Here is a 15,627-nt window from a genome sequence, read left to right on the forward strand (position 1 = left end):
AATCACTTTAGTGTTCAGGTTCGGGTGACAGCAGGTTTCAACAGAATCCATGTATACTTTTTTAAAACACTTCATCTATTGCATGTTACTTTGATTTGTAATTAAAATGGACACTGTCTTTTCCTTCCTTCTTCAGAAAAATTTGTTCTGACCACTAAACACACTCTGCTGCTCTGCCCCCTTGCTTGTACTTCTCCAGATGTGTTTTTTGAGAAAGGTGAATGTCCTAACCAATCTTATGTTTCCTATTCAGCTTTTCCAAGTATGAGGATTCAGAATACTTGGATTTTTATATGAGTAACTAAGAGGTAGCTAGCAACATTGAAAGCAGAACTATATTCTGTCTTACCCTAGATCTCTACTTTTGGAGCAGACCTCTTTCTGGCTGAGGGAAAAAACCTCCTGGTTACATATGAGTTATCTAGAGAAATTACTCTTTACCAGATTCTTTATGGAATTCTTTCAGCCAGATAATACAGCAGCTGATTCAAGCCTTTCTAACTTTGTCTACTTGCAATTGACTTTGCAGTTGGCACCTAGAGCTTTACAGTAAGGTATCATGAGAGGAATTCTCCCTGGAGGGCGTACGATTATAGGAATAGAGTTTCATACTTTATCAATACAGACTTTATTATAAATGTGGGATTATGAAAATTAGAAGGAGGCCGGGCATGGTGGCTCACGCCTGTAATCCCAGCACTTTGGGAGGCTGAGGCGGGCGGATCATGAGGTCAGGAGATCAAGACCATCCTGGCTAACACGGTGAAACCCCATCTCTACTAATAATACAAAAAATTAGCCAAGCGTGGTAGCAGGCACCTGTAGTTCCAGCTACTCGGGAGCCTGAGGCAGGAGAATGGTGTGAACCCAGGAGGTGGAGGTTGTAGTGAGCCGAGATTGTGCCATTGCACTCCAGCCTGGGCAACAGAGCAAGGCTCCGTCTCGTTTAAAAAAAAAAAAAGAAAAGAAAAGAAAAAGAAAATTGGAAGGTAAGTCACTTTCCAAAACAAGCAGGTTCAGCACTCAGTGTGTTCCTTATCCCTTGTAGCATTTGGGATAACTATTAAACACTGCAAATATAAAGTAGTTTTGGTTTTCTTTTTTTTTAATTGGTGATCATTTTAAATACAGTCCAACCTTAATGTTAGAGTACCAGGAGGGAAGGAAAATACTAAATAGTAAAAGGTCCAAGGCATGGTTTCACTTGCAATTTAAGGAAAATTTTCCTTTCTCATCAATAATAGAACAGATTTCACCACCCTGAACCATTCTAATCACCATTTTAATAGCCATACTCTTTGCTGTGTTCTAGTACAGAGAGGTGGGGAGGCTTTTTTGTATCAAAGGCTGTGACACATTGTGAAATATCAAAAAGGTTTCGCATATAAAGACCAGCTTAGGCTGGGCATGGTGGCTCACAGCTGTAATCTCAGTGCTTTGGGAGGCTGAGGCAGGAGGATTGCTTGAGGCCAGGAGTTTGAGACCAGCCTGGATAACATAGTGAGACCACATTTCTCCAAAAATAAAATACAAAACTTAGCCAGGTGTGGTGACACACACCTATAGTCCCAGCTACTTGGGAGGCTGAAGCAGGAAGATCACTTAAGACCAGGAGTTTAAGGCTGCAGTGAGCCATTATTGTGCCACTACATGCCAGCCTGGGCAGCAGTGAGATCCCATCTCTAAAAATAATTAATTAAAAGACCAGCTTAAGGCCGGGCGCGGTGGCTCAAGCCTGTAATCCCAGCACTTTGGGAGGCCGAGACGGGCGGATCACAAGGTCAGGAGATCGAGACCATCCTGGCTAACATGGTGAAACCCCGTCTCTACTAAAAAAAATACAAAAAAATAGCCGGGCGAGGTGGCGGGCGCCTGTAGTCCCAGCTACTCGGGAGGCTGAGGCAGGAGAATGGCGTGAACCCAGGAGACAGAGCTTGCAGTGAGCTGAGATCCGGCCACTGCACACCAGCCTGGGCGACAGAGCAAAACTCCGTCTCAAAAAAAAAAAAAAAAAAAAAAAAAGACCAGCTTAGGCCAGGTACAGTGGCACACACCTGTAATCCCAGCTACTCAAGAGGCTAAGGCACAGGAATTGCTTGAGCCTGAGAGGTTGCAGTGAGCCAAGATTGCGCCACTACATCCCAGCCTGGGCAACAGAAGGAGACTCTGTCTCAAAAAAAAAAAAAAAAAAAAAAACACTTAGTTTGGGGACGGATATTTTTGAAAAGGAAAAAAGCATTCAAGAAAATGGTAAGAAGCCTTAAGTGCTAAGGGAAGAAGGTAAGAAGATAAACAGTAGAAGAGAACAGAACAAGATTTTCAGGAGGGGAAAGCATCTAGAAAGAACAGTGGAAGCAACATTGGGAGGGCAAGCTTAATTAGCCTCTCCTTTCTACCAGAATAAGCCTCTCCTTTTCTTGCCCTGACAGCCATATTCCACTCACCATTTCACACATAGATGTACAGCACCCACTCACTCTCCATGCCAAGTAAAATTCACAGCCAAAACCCTGCTTTGCTGAAGCAGCCTCATTTCCCCTACCTCAGCATATGCCTGCCACCTAGGCCACAGTTATTCAGAGTCTACATTAGGCACCCTGTCCTTACCTCAGCCCTAGCACCCCTGAATTACTGTCACGCTACCACCATCACTCTCTTCACGTGTTCCCATTTACATCTTTCCATTAAGCACTCATTGCTCAGTCTCTGTTTGTTATGGGAGTGCTGCCTCACCTGAAAGTCCCAAGGTGAAATCCTACCCTCTATAGGATGCAGGGACTTAAGTATACACATACATGCTTTTTCTGCTCTGTTGCCAAAAGTACAATGGATTTTACAAAATAACATAAATAGGGGTGGCTCAGGTCTAATTAGATTATGCTTAGAACCACCTCTAGCCTGTGAGCTAGGGATTCCATCAATCACATTTCCTGTAACTCATTCAAGAAGAACTGGCCATCTCCCTAACCAGGTCAGCCCCCAGCACACTAACGTCTCCCCCTGGATAGCAGTGGGAGGACCTGAGGCATATAAGAGAATAAAGAAATGTGACAAGCAGAAGAGGCATTGGGTGAAGGAACAAGGTCCATCTAAGGAGGAATAAGGGGTAGGGTGCCCCTCAATAACAAATACTATAGGTTGCTAAACTCTCATCTAAAATACAAAGACGTATAACACTAAAATTTCACCAGTCTAACTCTTTCCTTATATGTGCTTGAGATGTTTACTTACAGCATGAAACATTATAACCAATTTATCCTTAAATGCTTTCAAAGATACCAGGAAGCATTTTAACAAGTCATTCTGTCCATCGAGATGAGTTCTGCAGTTAATTATTTCCCCTATGCATTCTTATTCAACTTCTTCGCCCCCTAAAAAAGTTGTGGCTAACATCTATGCTTGCTTTTATTTTTTGTTTGTTTTGTTTTGCTTCTTGACTTCGAGTAGATGAATAATAACAAGATGCTTTTCCCTCCTCTAGAACATATCCTCCCCTGAGAGTTCCCCTGCGCATAGGCCCGAGTCCCTGTCACCCGAGGTAGTTATCACACCATCTCAATCACACTTGGAGGCTGAGAGTGAGTGTTCATGAATGTGTTCCTGAGTGTGTGGGGAGGGCTGGGGATCTGAGTGAGTGGGGTGATGGGCTGGAGGGCGGCCACTCAGTCACAGTTAAGTTAAATGAGCCTTCCTGTGTGACTGTGACTACACAGGCCTGTCAATGTAGATGGAGGAAAATGAAGTAGGGGTGTGCGTGAGTGTGTGGTGTGTGTGTGTTTGGTGGGGTTGGTTTTTGTTGTTTGGGGGAGGGGGTGGCTGGAGTTCTATTAAAGAATAGAATCTAGAAGTCAAGATGCTGATATGTGGTAGGAGCCTTGTTAAAGAAAGGCTAATAAATAAGGAAAATTGAGTCAAAAGTTGGTAAGAGCTGTTTTTTGAGTTGGGTGGTGACTTATGCTTTGTTCTAGGGTTAATCTAACAGCTCTCTAAACCAGATGTTTTGGCCTTTGGTTGATAGATTGAGCAGCTTCTTCAGGAAGGGAAAGTCGTTCTGTCTTTCAGCTTTCCTACATTTTCTCTAGCTCCTTACTGGGTGCACAAGGAAACCAAGTGAGTCCCTGGCTTTGTGTCACAGGCCACCATTCTGCAATGGTTAGGATATGGTTGCTATACAAGTGTTATCTCTTAGGATATCAGTAGAGTGGTTTTCTCACAAACCCGTCTGCTGTGGATATGTCAAACTCAGATTTTAGTGCTAGAGTTTCTATTACAAGCTTTCAGATGTAATAACAATGAACTCTGAATCTGTTAATACATGGGACCTTTTTTCTCTTGAAGAGAAAGTTAGAGTCTCTCAGAAATATTCAGCTGAACTTTAACCCCACCCCTTCCAATAAAAAATTAGGGCATAATTCAGTGACAGTCTAGTAAGTTCTGAATCAGTAGTAGTTCATAGGTTAATGTGAAACTGAAAAAGGTTGTATTCCACTAGTATATTAGAGATTTTCTTGGTGTTTTGACTCTAGCTTATTAGGAAAGTAAAGCTCTCTCTCCTCAGTTGTTGAAAGATTCTAAGATAGCATAATTTGAAGACTGATATGGTATGGTATCTGGTTTTCTGGTACCATTCTTTGTAGGCGGTTAGCTGTAGTTGACCTAGTGTTGGAAGTTTGGAGGTTATGATAACCAAATAGTAGGTGGGGTTTATTTTTGGTACATTTCAGCATTTCAGAATCTGCAGTGATGAGCATTAGTGGTCTTGTGGTATGTTGACATACATTAGAGGATAAAGAAAGAAGAACTGAGTGGCCAGAAAGTTGTATGAGAAACACACCTTCTTTAACAGTGAAAGTGAGTGAAGAACTGGTTGGTTGATGTCTTTAATGCCATCCTCCTTTACTGAACCAGTAACTTAAATACTTGCCTTTCCGTCTACTTTCTTCTTCCTCCACCTTTTTCCCTCCCCCTCACCTTGCATCAATATTAATTTAGAAATTGATAACCCCAGAAGCCAGTTATCTTAAGACACCAGTCTCACCTTTGTAGTGTGCATGGGGCTAAGGTAAATTCCTTATTATACCACTTGTCCCTTAGTGTAGTACAAGGTGACTCAGCAACCTGATGAAAGGCTAAGCAGGCAAAATAGTCACATTTAGCCAATTACCTAACTTTCCCAGTATTTCCCATCCAGAAAGACTTGAAAGCAATTTGGGAAAGGCCGGGATTCTTTAGTACTCTGTCCTATATACACTGTTGCTACGTGGGACTTTTACAGAATATAATGGCTTTATCTGCTCTACTTCCATCCCTCTTATCTTTCCCTGTTCACCTGTGTCCCTCTCCCCTCCTTTCTGCCCTTTGACTTTTTCCTTTCTCCCCTACCCCATGTCTCCGTTGATTTTTATTCTTTCAGCTTTGTCACCGAAAAGACCTGGATTTGGCAAAAGTAGGATACCTTGACTCCAACACTAACAGCTGTGCTGATAGACCTTCCCTACTCAACTCTAGTCATTCTGACCTGGCTCCTCATCCCTCCATCGGACCCACTTCTGAGACTGGTTTCCCAAGCAGAAGTGGAGATGGACATCAGACCCTCGTGAGAAACTCAGACCAGGCATTTCGGACAGAGTTCAACTTGATGTATGCCTACTCCCCTTTGAACGCTATGCCTCGAGCAGATGGACTGTATCGAGGTTCTCCTCTAGTGGGGGATAGGAAGCCTTTACATTTGGATGGGGGATATTGTTCGCCTGCAGAAGGATTTTCCAGCAGATATGAACATGGCTTAATGAAAGACCTCTCTCGTGGATCCTTGTCACCTGGTGGTGAAAGGGCCTGTGAAGGAGTCCCATCTGCCCCCCAGAACCCACCACAGAGGAAAAAAGTAAGTATTTCATGTTGTATCGGTGAACTTTTCAAGAATGTTAACCAAGTAATTCAGTAGATATTCGTAAGTTTCTGCTATGTGTTCTGCACTACTCTCAAACAAGTGAGACATAGTCTCTGCCATATCCAGTGAAAGGCTGTTTCAGTACAACTTGGTGAGTGTTGTACATATTCAGCAAATGTAAATGCCTGTATGTGCCATACACTTGCTAGACATTGAAAGGTTAGAACAGTGAAAAAGAAATTTTACCTATTATTTAGTGTGTCCCAAGTTCTAGGCACTGTGTTAAGCTCTTTAAATGTGTTTTATCCTCACAGTAAGCCTATAAGATAGGCAGTTTTCCATTTTGCACATGAGGAAACTAAGGCAAGTTGAGTAATTTTTCCATGGTCACACAGCTAGTAAATGGAAGGACCAGGATACTACCCAGTTTGAGAGATAAGGCTAGAGAGAGAGGTGGCAGGTTACTGATTTAGCTGAATCTCAAACAATAAGTAGGAGTCAGCCAACCAACAAATGAGGGTGAGGCATGTTACAGTAGAGGGAGTAGAACAGGTAATTACGTGGCACTCAGTTGGGCGGGCAGCAGGCATGCAGTGTGGTGCAAACAGTTGGATGTTGTTGTATCAGGTGGAAGGCTGGGAGAGCCAGGAGGAAAGTGCAGAGAGTGCTGGGCTGGGCCAGGCCATAGAGAGCTTGCTAATGGGTGGGGACTCCACTTCTAAGTAATGCCTGATCTAGAAGTCACAAAGCCAAAAATGTGCTTTTGTATAAATGGTTCTCAACTAGGTGTGTTTGGGAATGTGTTGGAGTGTTTTGAATTATCCCAGTGACTTGCATTTATTGAGCAGGGCCAGGGATGCTGAATGTCCTGTGTAGGGGACAGTACCATGTAATGGCCAAACATCTGTAGAATCCTCATTGAAATGAAACCTAGTGGTTTTTTATATTTTCATTATAATAATACTCATTACCAGAATTTATTAACTTCTTTCCAAAATTATGTATAGAAAATGCATATGCAAAACTGGCTATATTTGTTACATTTGCACAGAAAAATGAGAACCCTAAGGGGATAGAAGGAGGAGGAAACATTGGCAGATAATTTGGATTAGGATAGTAATTGATTTCAAAGATTGTTGCATGAACAGCATTGACTACCAGAAACAAAGATGAAAACAATCTTTAGATTTCTGGTTTTATAATATTTACTATGTGCAAAAGTCATGGAAATCATAGTGTGTTATTTCAGAAACACTTCTGAAATTTATTGGGCATATGCAAGCATAAATTTAAGCATATCCAAATTCTGTGCTGGATGTTTAAGATAAAAAGCCCTCCTAGAACTTATAGTTTACTCAGGGAGCAATCAAGACACAGTAGTAGATTCTACGGCCTGTGTAAGTAGTGTGTCAGAACAGCAAAGAGGAGGTGTACTAGGCAGGGCAGGGATTATGGTCAGCAGGGTGGGGTGGGGGGTCTGCTGTCAGAAAAGAATGAGCAAGTGTTAGGGAGATGGAGGGGAAGTTGGGGAGAAGTTACCAAGTTGTTTTCTAGAGCTAGCTTGCTAAAAGTATAAACTGGAAATAATAATTTCCTCTTTTTACATTAATTACATCTATGTCTAAGACAGAAACAATAATAAATTCCTATTTATTTCTTGAAAAATTGAGCATATTTAAGTACCCTGGAGCATTGGTTTTTTCTTTTCTTTTTTTTTTTTTTTTTTTCCTTCTCTCTCTGTCTACCTCCCTCTCCTCCATCTCCTTTTTCTCCTCTCCCTGCTTCTCTCTCTCTCTCATGCTCTCAAACAGCTAATTCTAGGGGCTCCCAAGGAGTGCAGAAGAGCCATCAGAGTCACCTGGGAGGCTTTTTAAACTATACAAGCTTCCAATTCTCCCTTCTCTGGGTACTCCCATTGTTGCAAATAACTATGATAGCACACTTCTGTTACTGTGTAACGGTAGCCTCACAAGTTTTTCTGAAGACAGAAAAAAGCGTGGTGGTCTAATTGGCAAACATTCTTTAGAAACTTACCTCCTAGTTTATTATCTTCCTCTTACCAATTTCCAGCTGTCTTAAATATGTAGCTGTGCTCATATCTCTTTCACACCCCCCAAAAAAAGTTGTCAGGGTTGGTATCTGCTTTGTTGGCGTGGCTTGGCTAGTGGTTTACTACGGTACCATCTTTCCTTCTTTCCCTGTTGCTAGTGATCCACTAAAGATATCCAGCTAGAGTACCATTTTTTGTTTGTTTTTTCCTTTCTAGGTATCCCTGCTGGAGTACCGAAAACGGAAACAAGAAGCTAAGGAAAATTCTGCTGGTGGGGGAGGTGACTCTGCCCAGAGCAAAAGCAAGTCTGCAGGAACTGGGCAAGGCAGCAGTAACTCCGTTTCTGACACTGGTGCCCATGGTGTGCAGGGATCCTCAGCCCGAACCCCATCTTCCCCTCACAAAAAATTCTCCCCATCTCATTCCTCTATGTCCCATTTGGAGGCGGTAAGCCCATCAGATTCCAGAGGCACTTCTTCATCTCACTGCAGACCTCAAGAGAATATCAGCAGTAGGTGGTAAGTTTATATCTGATGTTTTATAGTTAAATTGGGGGTGGGGGGAGTATATATCTAGGATCATTCCCAGTTTTACCTAAAATCTATGGGAACACTTGATGGGAACATCTGAGACAGCCAGCCAACAGTACCATCTGTCCTGTTCAGCTGATTTAATAGTGTCAGCTGCAACCCCCCAGCTTTGCAGAATTAAGAATTACCAACATGCCTGTGGAGCAGCGCTTTGGATGACATGTAGTTATGGATGCAGATGAGCTCTTTTATTTGGTGGGCACTAATACTGCCTCTTCTATTTCTCATTTCACATGAAAGGTGAGTCAAGAATCCAGCCAAGTTCCACATGAATTAACAACAAATGTCTCTCTTCCACATAGTTAGCATATACAGAGCAAGAAGACATTCTGAAAGGACTTGTCTGGTTTAGGGGAGACCACAAATTTAAAAATGAATAATACTGGTGGCAAATACTGAGGATCAAATGTGTGAAATAGAGAATGAACCACAGGAGTTCAGGGATCTTGAACTGAAAAAATAAGTCTGAGAAAGAAGAGTCCTGGCTCATATGTTTAATGTTCATTAATCTATGAAACCTTTATGAAACCACTACTATGTATCAGGCACATGATTTCCCAAAGGAGAAATTTTAACATTTTTAAATGGGGGTTAAGGGAAGTTGACATCTTTAATCCACTTTTTCCTTGATTTCTTTTTCTTTTTTTTTTTTTTTTTTTTTTTTTTTTTTTGAGACGGAGTCTTGCTCTGCCGCCCAGGCTGGAGTGCAGTGGCCGGCTCTCAGCTCACTGCAAGCTCCGCCTCCCGGGTTCACGCCATTCTCCTGTCTCAGCCTCCCGAGTAGCTGGGACTACAGGCGCCCGCCTCGTCGCCCGGCTAGTTTTTTTTTTGTATTTTTTAGTAGAGACGGGGTTTCACCGTATTAGCCAGGATGGTCTCGATCTCCTGACCTCGTGATCCGCCCGTGTCGGCCTCCCAAAGTGCTGGGATTACAGGCTTGAGCCACCGCGCCCGGCCGATTTCTTTTTCTTTAAAAGTGGTTGTTGTTGTTGTTGTTGTTGTTGTTGTTGTTAAAAGTGGTTGTTGTTGTTAAAAGTGGTGGTTGATGATGATGATGATGTTTCTCTTTTGTGCCTGACATAGTTGGAGGCAGAGGAAATACCTTGTTTTAAATTGGTTCTGAAGAAAGTGTTGTTTAAGAGGCTGTTTTAAGAAAATACACTGTGCACCTTGGTTAGGGCTTCATTTGTTTTGGTTAAGTCCTGTGGCTTGAACTTGCACCCTGTTGCCTTTACAGGATGGTTCCCACATCAGTAGAACGACTCCGAGAAGGAGGAAGCATCCCTAAGGTCCTCCGAAGCAGTGTGAGGGTGGCCCCAAAGGGAGAGCCCTCTCCCACGTGGGAGAGTAACATCACAGAGAAAGACTCAGGTGAGCCCATGGCCTTCTACTGCCACCACATTCAGGGACACATGAGCCAAGTCCTGTACAGTTCATGCTGAGTACTGAGTTGAGGTGAGTCAGTTTCTGATGCAGTTGGACTCTGCCGTATGCTAGGTTCTAGCCCACTTATGCTCATTTGGGCTATAACATTTGTAAGATCTAGCGTTGCTTGCTCTCTGTCTGCTCTTTTTTCCCCAAGGAATACCTTTCTGTAACTCTCATCTCTCCAAAGTCCTGGAAATCTACCTCGATGAAGGATGAAGAGAAAGAAGGAGACGGGAATCAGATCAGGCATTTAGAACATAGCCCATAATTAACCACTCCTTTTGCCCTTCTGGCATGCTGCACTCACCCAATTTGTCACAAAGAGAGCAACATGGGTTGGTGATGGCATTGGTGATTTGAATGAACAATGGCTGTTTCTTACTTATTCTAAGAAGCCAAGTTGATTTTTTTTTTATGTGTTACCTTCCAGACCCTGCAGATGGAGAAGGTCCAGAGACATTGAGCTCAGCACTCTCTAAAGGAGCAACTGTTTACAGCCCTTCCAGATACAGCTACCAGGTGAGATGAGAAATTGCTGATACCTAGATGTAGGAGTGTGTTCTGGGTTCCAAATTGTCCTGGCCATCCTTTGCCATTGAGATGCTGTCTTTGCATATAGTTTCAGCAACCTTGGAAATAAGTCATCATCTGCTTGCCCTCAGGTAATAAATTATGCCAGAAAATGAATAAGGTGATCAAAGACAGACATTTTACTGCCTTTGGTTTCCTAAAAGGAATACATGGTGAAAAGATGAAGAAAAAAAAAACATAGGGTATTGTAAACGTTCACCATTTATATTAAAAGTCAGCCATTTAAGGGACTTGTTCACCTCCTTATTCTTTTCCTCCCAACTTTGCTAGCTCCTGCAGTGTGATAGTCCTCGGACAGAATCACAAAGCCTCCTTCAGCAGAGTTCCTCCCCTTTCAGAGGACATCCTACACAATCTCCAGGATACAGTTATCGAACTACTGCACTGAGACCTGGAAACCCCCCCTCTCACGGTTCTTCAGAATCATCCCTCTCTTCCACGTCCTATTCCAGCCCCGCCCACCCTGTGTCCACAGACTCGTTGGCCCCATTTACGGGGACACCAGGGTATTTTAGCAGCCAGCCACATTCTGGAAACAGCACTGGCAGCAATCTTCCAAGGAGGAGCTGCCCTTCTAGTGCTGCTAGCCCTACCCTGCAGGGACCCTCAGACTCGCCAACCTCAGACTCGGTTTCTCAGTCCAGCACAGGAACTCTGAGTTCCACCTCCTTTCCTCAGAACTCTAGGTCATCATTGCCATCAGACTTACGGACTATCAGTCTGCCCAGTGCTGGGCAGTCAGCTGTCTACCAGGCCTCCAGGGTATCTGCGGTTTCCAATTCACAGCACTACCCACACCGTGGGAGTGGGGGTGTGCACCAGTACCGACTCCAGCCACTGCAAGGGTCAGGAGTCAAGACTCAGACAGGACTTTCCTAGGGCTTCTGGATTTGGGCAAACAGAACTGAATGAGCCCATAGCTGCTTCCTTCCAGCTGCCTCTGGAACCTAGGCCGAGCATATTGCTGGGGAAGGGGGGATACAAGGTGCCAGAGGATTGGGTCTGGTGGACAAGAAACAAGACTTGTGGTCACAATTGGCCTCTGGCCTTGGAGAAAGATGTAAATCTTGTCTGAAGCAGAGACTATAAAGAAGTTTCTCCCTGCTGTCAAGGGTACATTGTTGACAAGCAAATAGTGTTTCAGTTAGTAACGGTTCTAAGTGCAATGAGTTGTGTTGAAGCCTCCGTCTCCCATCCTTGCCTGTAGCCTGTAGTCACTTGTGCAGTGAGGACATCTTTTTCAATTTAAAAAAAAAAAAAAAAAAAAAAAGTTTTCAAAGGAAAAAAAGTGAAAAGAGCCAATCTCAAAGGCCCCAAGCCATCTGAGTACTGTTAGGGTTTTATGCACTTAAGAAAAAAGGTAGGTATATAAATGTTCATCCTAAGACAACCATTCCAAAAGCGGGTATCTGGCCAATGTGTGTCCACCAAGAATACTGCCTATCTGTGTCTTAAGATCACCAAGAAATAGGCAGGGATAGTAAAGCTTGGAACCTGCACCGACTGGAGGGTGCCTGGCTCTTCGAAGAAACGCTCATGGTCAGCTCTTGATTATTCGGGAGCAGATTATCTGAGTAGATTGAGCTTCCAACTGTTGCTATCCTACTCCCCCTTCCCAAGCTATTTTGCAGCTCAGTAACCCATGAAGTAAGTAGACAAGGAAAAGAGGAATGAGACAGGATATAGGCCAATTGCATTGCTACTTACCAGCTTTTGGCAATAAATTTGATTAGGAAGGATACCGAGTGGTTTGGGAATGCTTCGAATTTTATTTTTTCTACTCCCAATTAATCAGGAGTTGATGATCCCATGAGCAGGACCGCCTCCATGATTGGGGAGCATGCACTTGTGACTGCAGGGTAAGAGTGGGAAGATAGGTTTGTGGAGTGGCACCGACAGGACTGTGATTGTGTGTGGGCCCGCCCCACATTTCTTTGGGGGATGCTTACGTGAGAGTGGGCCCAGTGAAAGAGTTACCAAGCCACCCACACCCCTAACACTGTTCTGGATGAGAGACGAGAGCAGACCGGCTTCTCCCCATCAGTGCATTGTGCCTGTTGTACACCCCTGGAGGAGCCCTGGAGCCAGCCCAGGTGGGGTACACAATCTTTTTAAATTCCATATGGTTGCCAGCTTATTTCTTTCACTTGTTTACTGTAATATCTGGCGTGTTTTTATTTATCTAATTTTGTATTCAGTTATAACCATGGTAGGGGTAGTGAATATATGACAGGTGTAATCCCTGGTGCTGCAGTGGACCTTCTTTCTTTTGGACAAGATAATACTGTGAGTTTCCCTCCTTCCTTCCCTCTAATTTGTTTTCCTTTTCTCCCCCAGCCTCTTGCATCCCCTTCTTTTCTACCCTGTCCTACAACTATCATATGCACAGTCTTCTCTCTTTGTGTGTGACTGTTACAAAATTTCACTTTTCAAAATCGAAATCAGGTGTTTGCTCAAATGAGGGGAGATTTTTTTTTTTTTTTTTTTTTTTTAATGCTGAGACCTCAGCAGAGTACTTTTCTTTTTGTTGTTTCCCCCACAAACCCATCAGTCTGGGAGAGCATTGGGAGTGGAAATCATGTTGCCTGGGATGCTGGTTTCTTTGTATATTATATAAAACGTATGTAAATGTCTCTCCATTTGGGCTGGGGTTTGCATTCTCCCCTTGGCTATTAACCAAGGGGAGAGGCCAGCGGGCAGGCGGCCCTCACCCTGCCTGGCACGTGCAGAGACCCCAGCCACTCTGTGTGGGCAGGGTGCTGTCAAGACCAGACCTCTTGGGGGGGTAGGGCGGGGGGGTGGGGGGAACTCTTGGAAGGGAAGAAGTATCACTTCTTTCTCAAGTGGAGTGTTTACACCTTGCTGTAACATTTGAACTTTCACAAGAGATGTAATAATTTTGATAATAAAATTCTTAACCATAATAATCATAAAGTTGAGAACTTCTTTGTCCAATTTTGTGGCCCTGCCTTACCTGGTTAATGCCATTTTTATCTGAGGAGAATGTGCTCTTGGTGGAGTTGTTTTCCCCATCATAATGGGGCCAGGAATACTGTCTGACCTTCCTTCGCTTTTTATGATTGCAGTCAGGACAGTGTGAAGGCAGACCCTGCAATAGGGCACGTGAACATTAAAAACTGCCTTGAACTTGAGTAGTGTTCCTGATCTTGGAGCAGCTATTCATTGGTCTTTTTCTTTTTCATTCAAAAACAATGCCAGACATTGTTTTTGGTGCTGGGCTTATTGTGATTAGAATGCTGGTTGAGGGTGGGCAAAGTAAGGTCTCTTCTTTCATGGAGTTTACATTCTAATGGAGGAGAGACCTAAACTAGTATATAATCTTAAATAGTCATTGCCATGTTAACAGTTAATTGTTTCATAGCAGATATGAAGGAGCCACTCTAGATTGGTTGGTCAAGAAAAGTCTCTGAGGAGTTGACATTTAAACTGAGACTTCAGTGACAAGGAGGCAGTCCTGGGACAATGTGAGTGAAGTTTGTTCTTGAACATTGCAGACTCTGTGGTAGAAAAAGCTTGGTTAAGATGTAGTAGATGGGTGGGGCCGGGCAAGAGGATAGAATATCCTGTAAGAGGGAGATAGGGGTCATATCATGTAGAGCAGCGGTCGGCAAACTCTTTCTATAAAGGACCGGATAGTAAATATTTCGACTTTGCAAGCCATATGTGGTGTCTGTCATAACTATTCAGCCCTTTGGCTGGGTGCGAATCATGCCTGTAATCCCAACACTTTGGGAGGCCGAGGCGGGCAGATCACTGGAGGTCAGAAGTTCGAGACCAGCCTGGCCAACATGGCAAAACCCTGTCTCTACTAAAAATACAAAAATTAACCAGGCGTGGTGGTGCCGTCTGTAATCCCAGTTACTCAGGAGGCTGAAGCAGGAAAATTGTTTGAACCTGGGAGGTGGAGGTTATAGTGAACCGAGGTCACGCCACAGCACTCCAGCCCGGGCGATGGAGCGAGACTCTTGTCTTAAAAAAAAAAAAAAAAACAGAACTATTCAGCTGTTCCATTGGAGTGCAAAAGTAGGCATAGACAATATGTGGCTATGTTCCAATAAAACTTTATTTACAGGAAACAAGTGGCAAGTTGGACTTGGTTTGCAGGCTGTAGTTTGCTGGTCCCTAATGTAGAACCTTGTAGGTATAATTTAAATAAACTGCATTCAGTAAGTACAGTGGAGGAGTCATTGCAGTATTTTAAGGAGAGAGGTGACATTGTCTAATTTATATTTGGTTGATTTTTAAAAATTACTCTGATTGTTTTGATCCTGTTGGTAAAGAGAGAATAGGAGCTGAGAAACTGGTTTGGAAGGTAGAGCGGTTGTTCAGGCAAGCAACAATACAATGGTGGCTTCTATTAAGACGGTAATGATGGGGACAAAAAGTGATTGGAATCAGGATATGTTTTGCAAGTACACAGCAGAACTTGCCAATGGATTGAATTGGCAGTGTTGTGTTCTAACATTTGTTTGACAAATGTTTATTGAGTAACTAAGGTAGACTGCATTTTGCGAAGCACGTAAGGAATTCAAAGATGAAGATGCTATTTATTAGTTGAAGGAGGTTAGAAAGTAATTGGAAGACTGGGTGCAGTGGCTCACACCTGTAATCCCAGCACTTTGGGAGGCCAAGGCGAGCGGATCACGAGGTCAGGAGTTCGAGACCAGCCTGACCAACATAGTGAAACCCGATCTCTACTAAAAATACAAAAATTAGCCAGGCGTGGTAGCGCGTGCCTGTAATCCCAGCTCCTCGGGAGGCTGGGGCAGGAGAATCGCTTGAACCCGGGAGGCAGAGGTTGTGCCACTACACTCCAGCCTGGGCGACAGTGAGACTCCATCTCAAAAAAAAAAGGAAGTAAGTGGAAACATAACAAAACTGCTTGTTTTCTTAGAAGACCCCTCCAAAATGACCTAGGAGTACCTAGGTAACCTACCAGCAACCACAACCTAATTCCGCCTGGGGTAGGATGAGAACAGTGTGCATGGTCTTTAGAAAGTATTTCCATATACAGTGTCTTCCTTCGACTCATAATTGTGTGAAGAAAGCAAGCCAAA

The 15,627-nt window shown here is 43.5% G+C and overlaps 1 protein-coding gene across 23 annotated transcripts in view; it reads left to right on the forward strand.

Moving 5' to 3' along the window:
• The window catches only part of SETD5 (SET domain containing 5), an 84,241-nt gene extending 70,750 nt beyond the window's left edge, over positions 1-13,491 (forward strand). For 15 of the 23 annotated variants that reach the window (XM_030927332.1, XM_030927338.1, XM_030927341.1 and 12 more), the window contains 6 exons: positions 3,482-3,538; positions 5,414-5,884; positions 8,157-8,458; positions 9,768-9,901; positions 10,389-10,477; positions 10,820-13,491. In XM_030927332.1, the coding sequence (XP_030783192.1) occupies positions 3,482-3,538; positions 5,414-5,884; positions 8,157-8,458; positions 9,768-9,901; positions 10,389-10,477; positions 10,820-11,428 (1,662 nt within the window). In that variant the 3' untranslated portion in view covers positions 11,429-13,491. The remainder of the gene's footprint in view (positions 1-3,481; positions 3,539-5,413; positions 5,885-8,156; positions 8,459-9,767; positions 9,902-10,388; positions 10,478-10,819) is intronic. The other 8 variants (XM_030927348.1, XM_010369881.2, XM_010369887.2 and 5 more) reach the window with 1 other exon arrangement.
• Positions 13,492-15,627: the final 2,136 nt, after the last annotated feature.

Source organism: Rhinopithecus roxellana, chromosome 1 (genome assembly GCF_007565055.1).
Source record: "Rhinopithecus roxellana isolate Shanxi Qingling chromosome 1, ASM756505v1, whole genome shotgun sequence".
NCBI lineage: Eukaryota > Metazoa > Chordata > Mammalia > Primates > Cercopithecidae > Rhinopithecus > Rhinopithecus roxellana.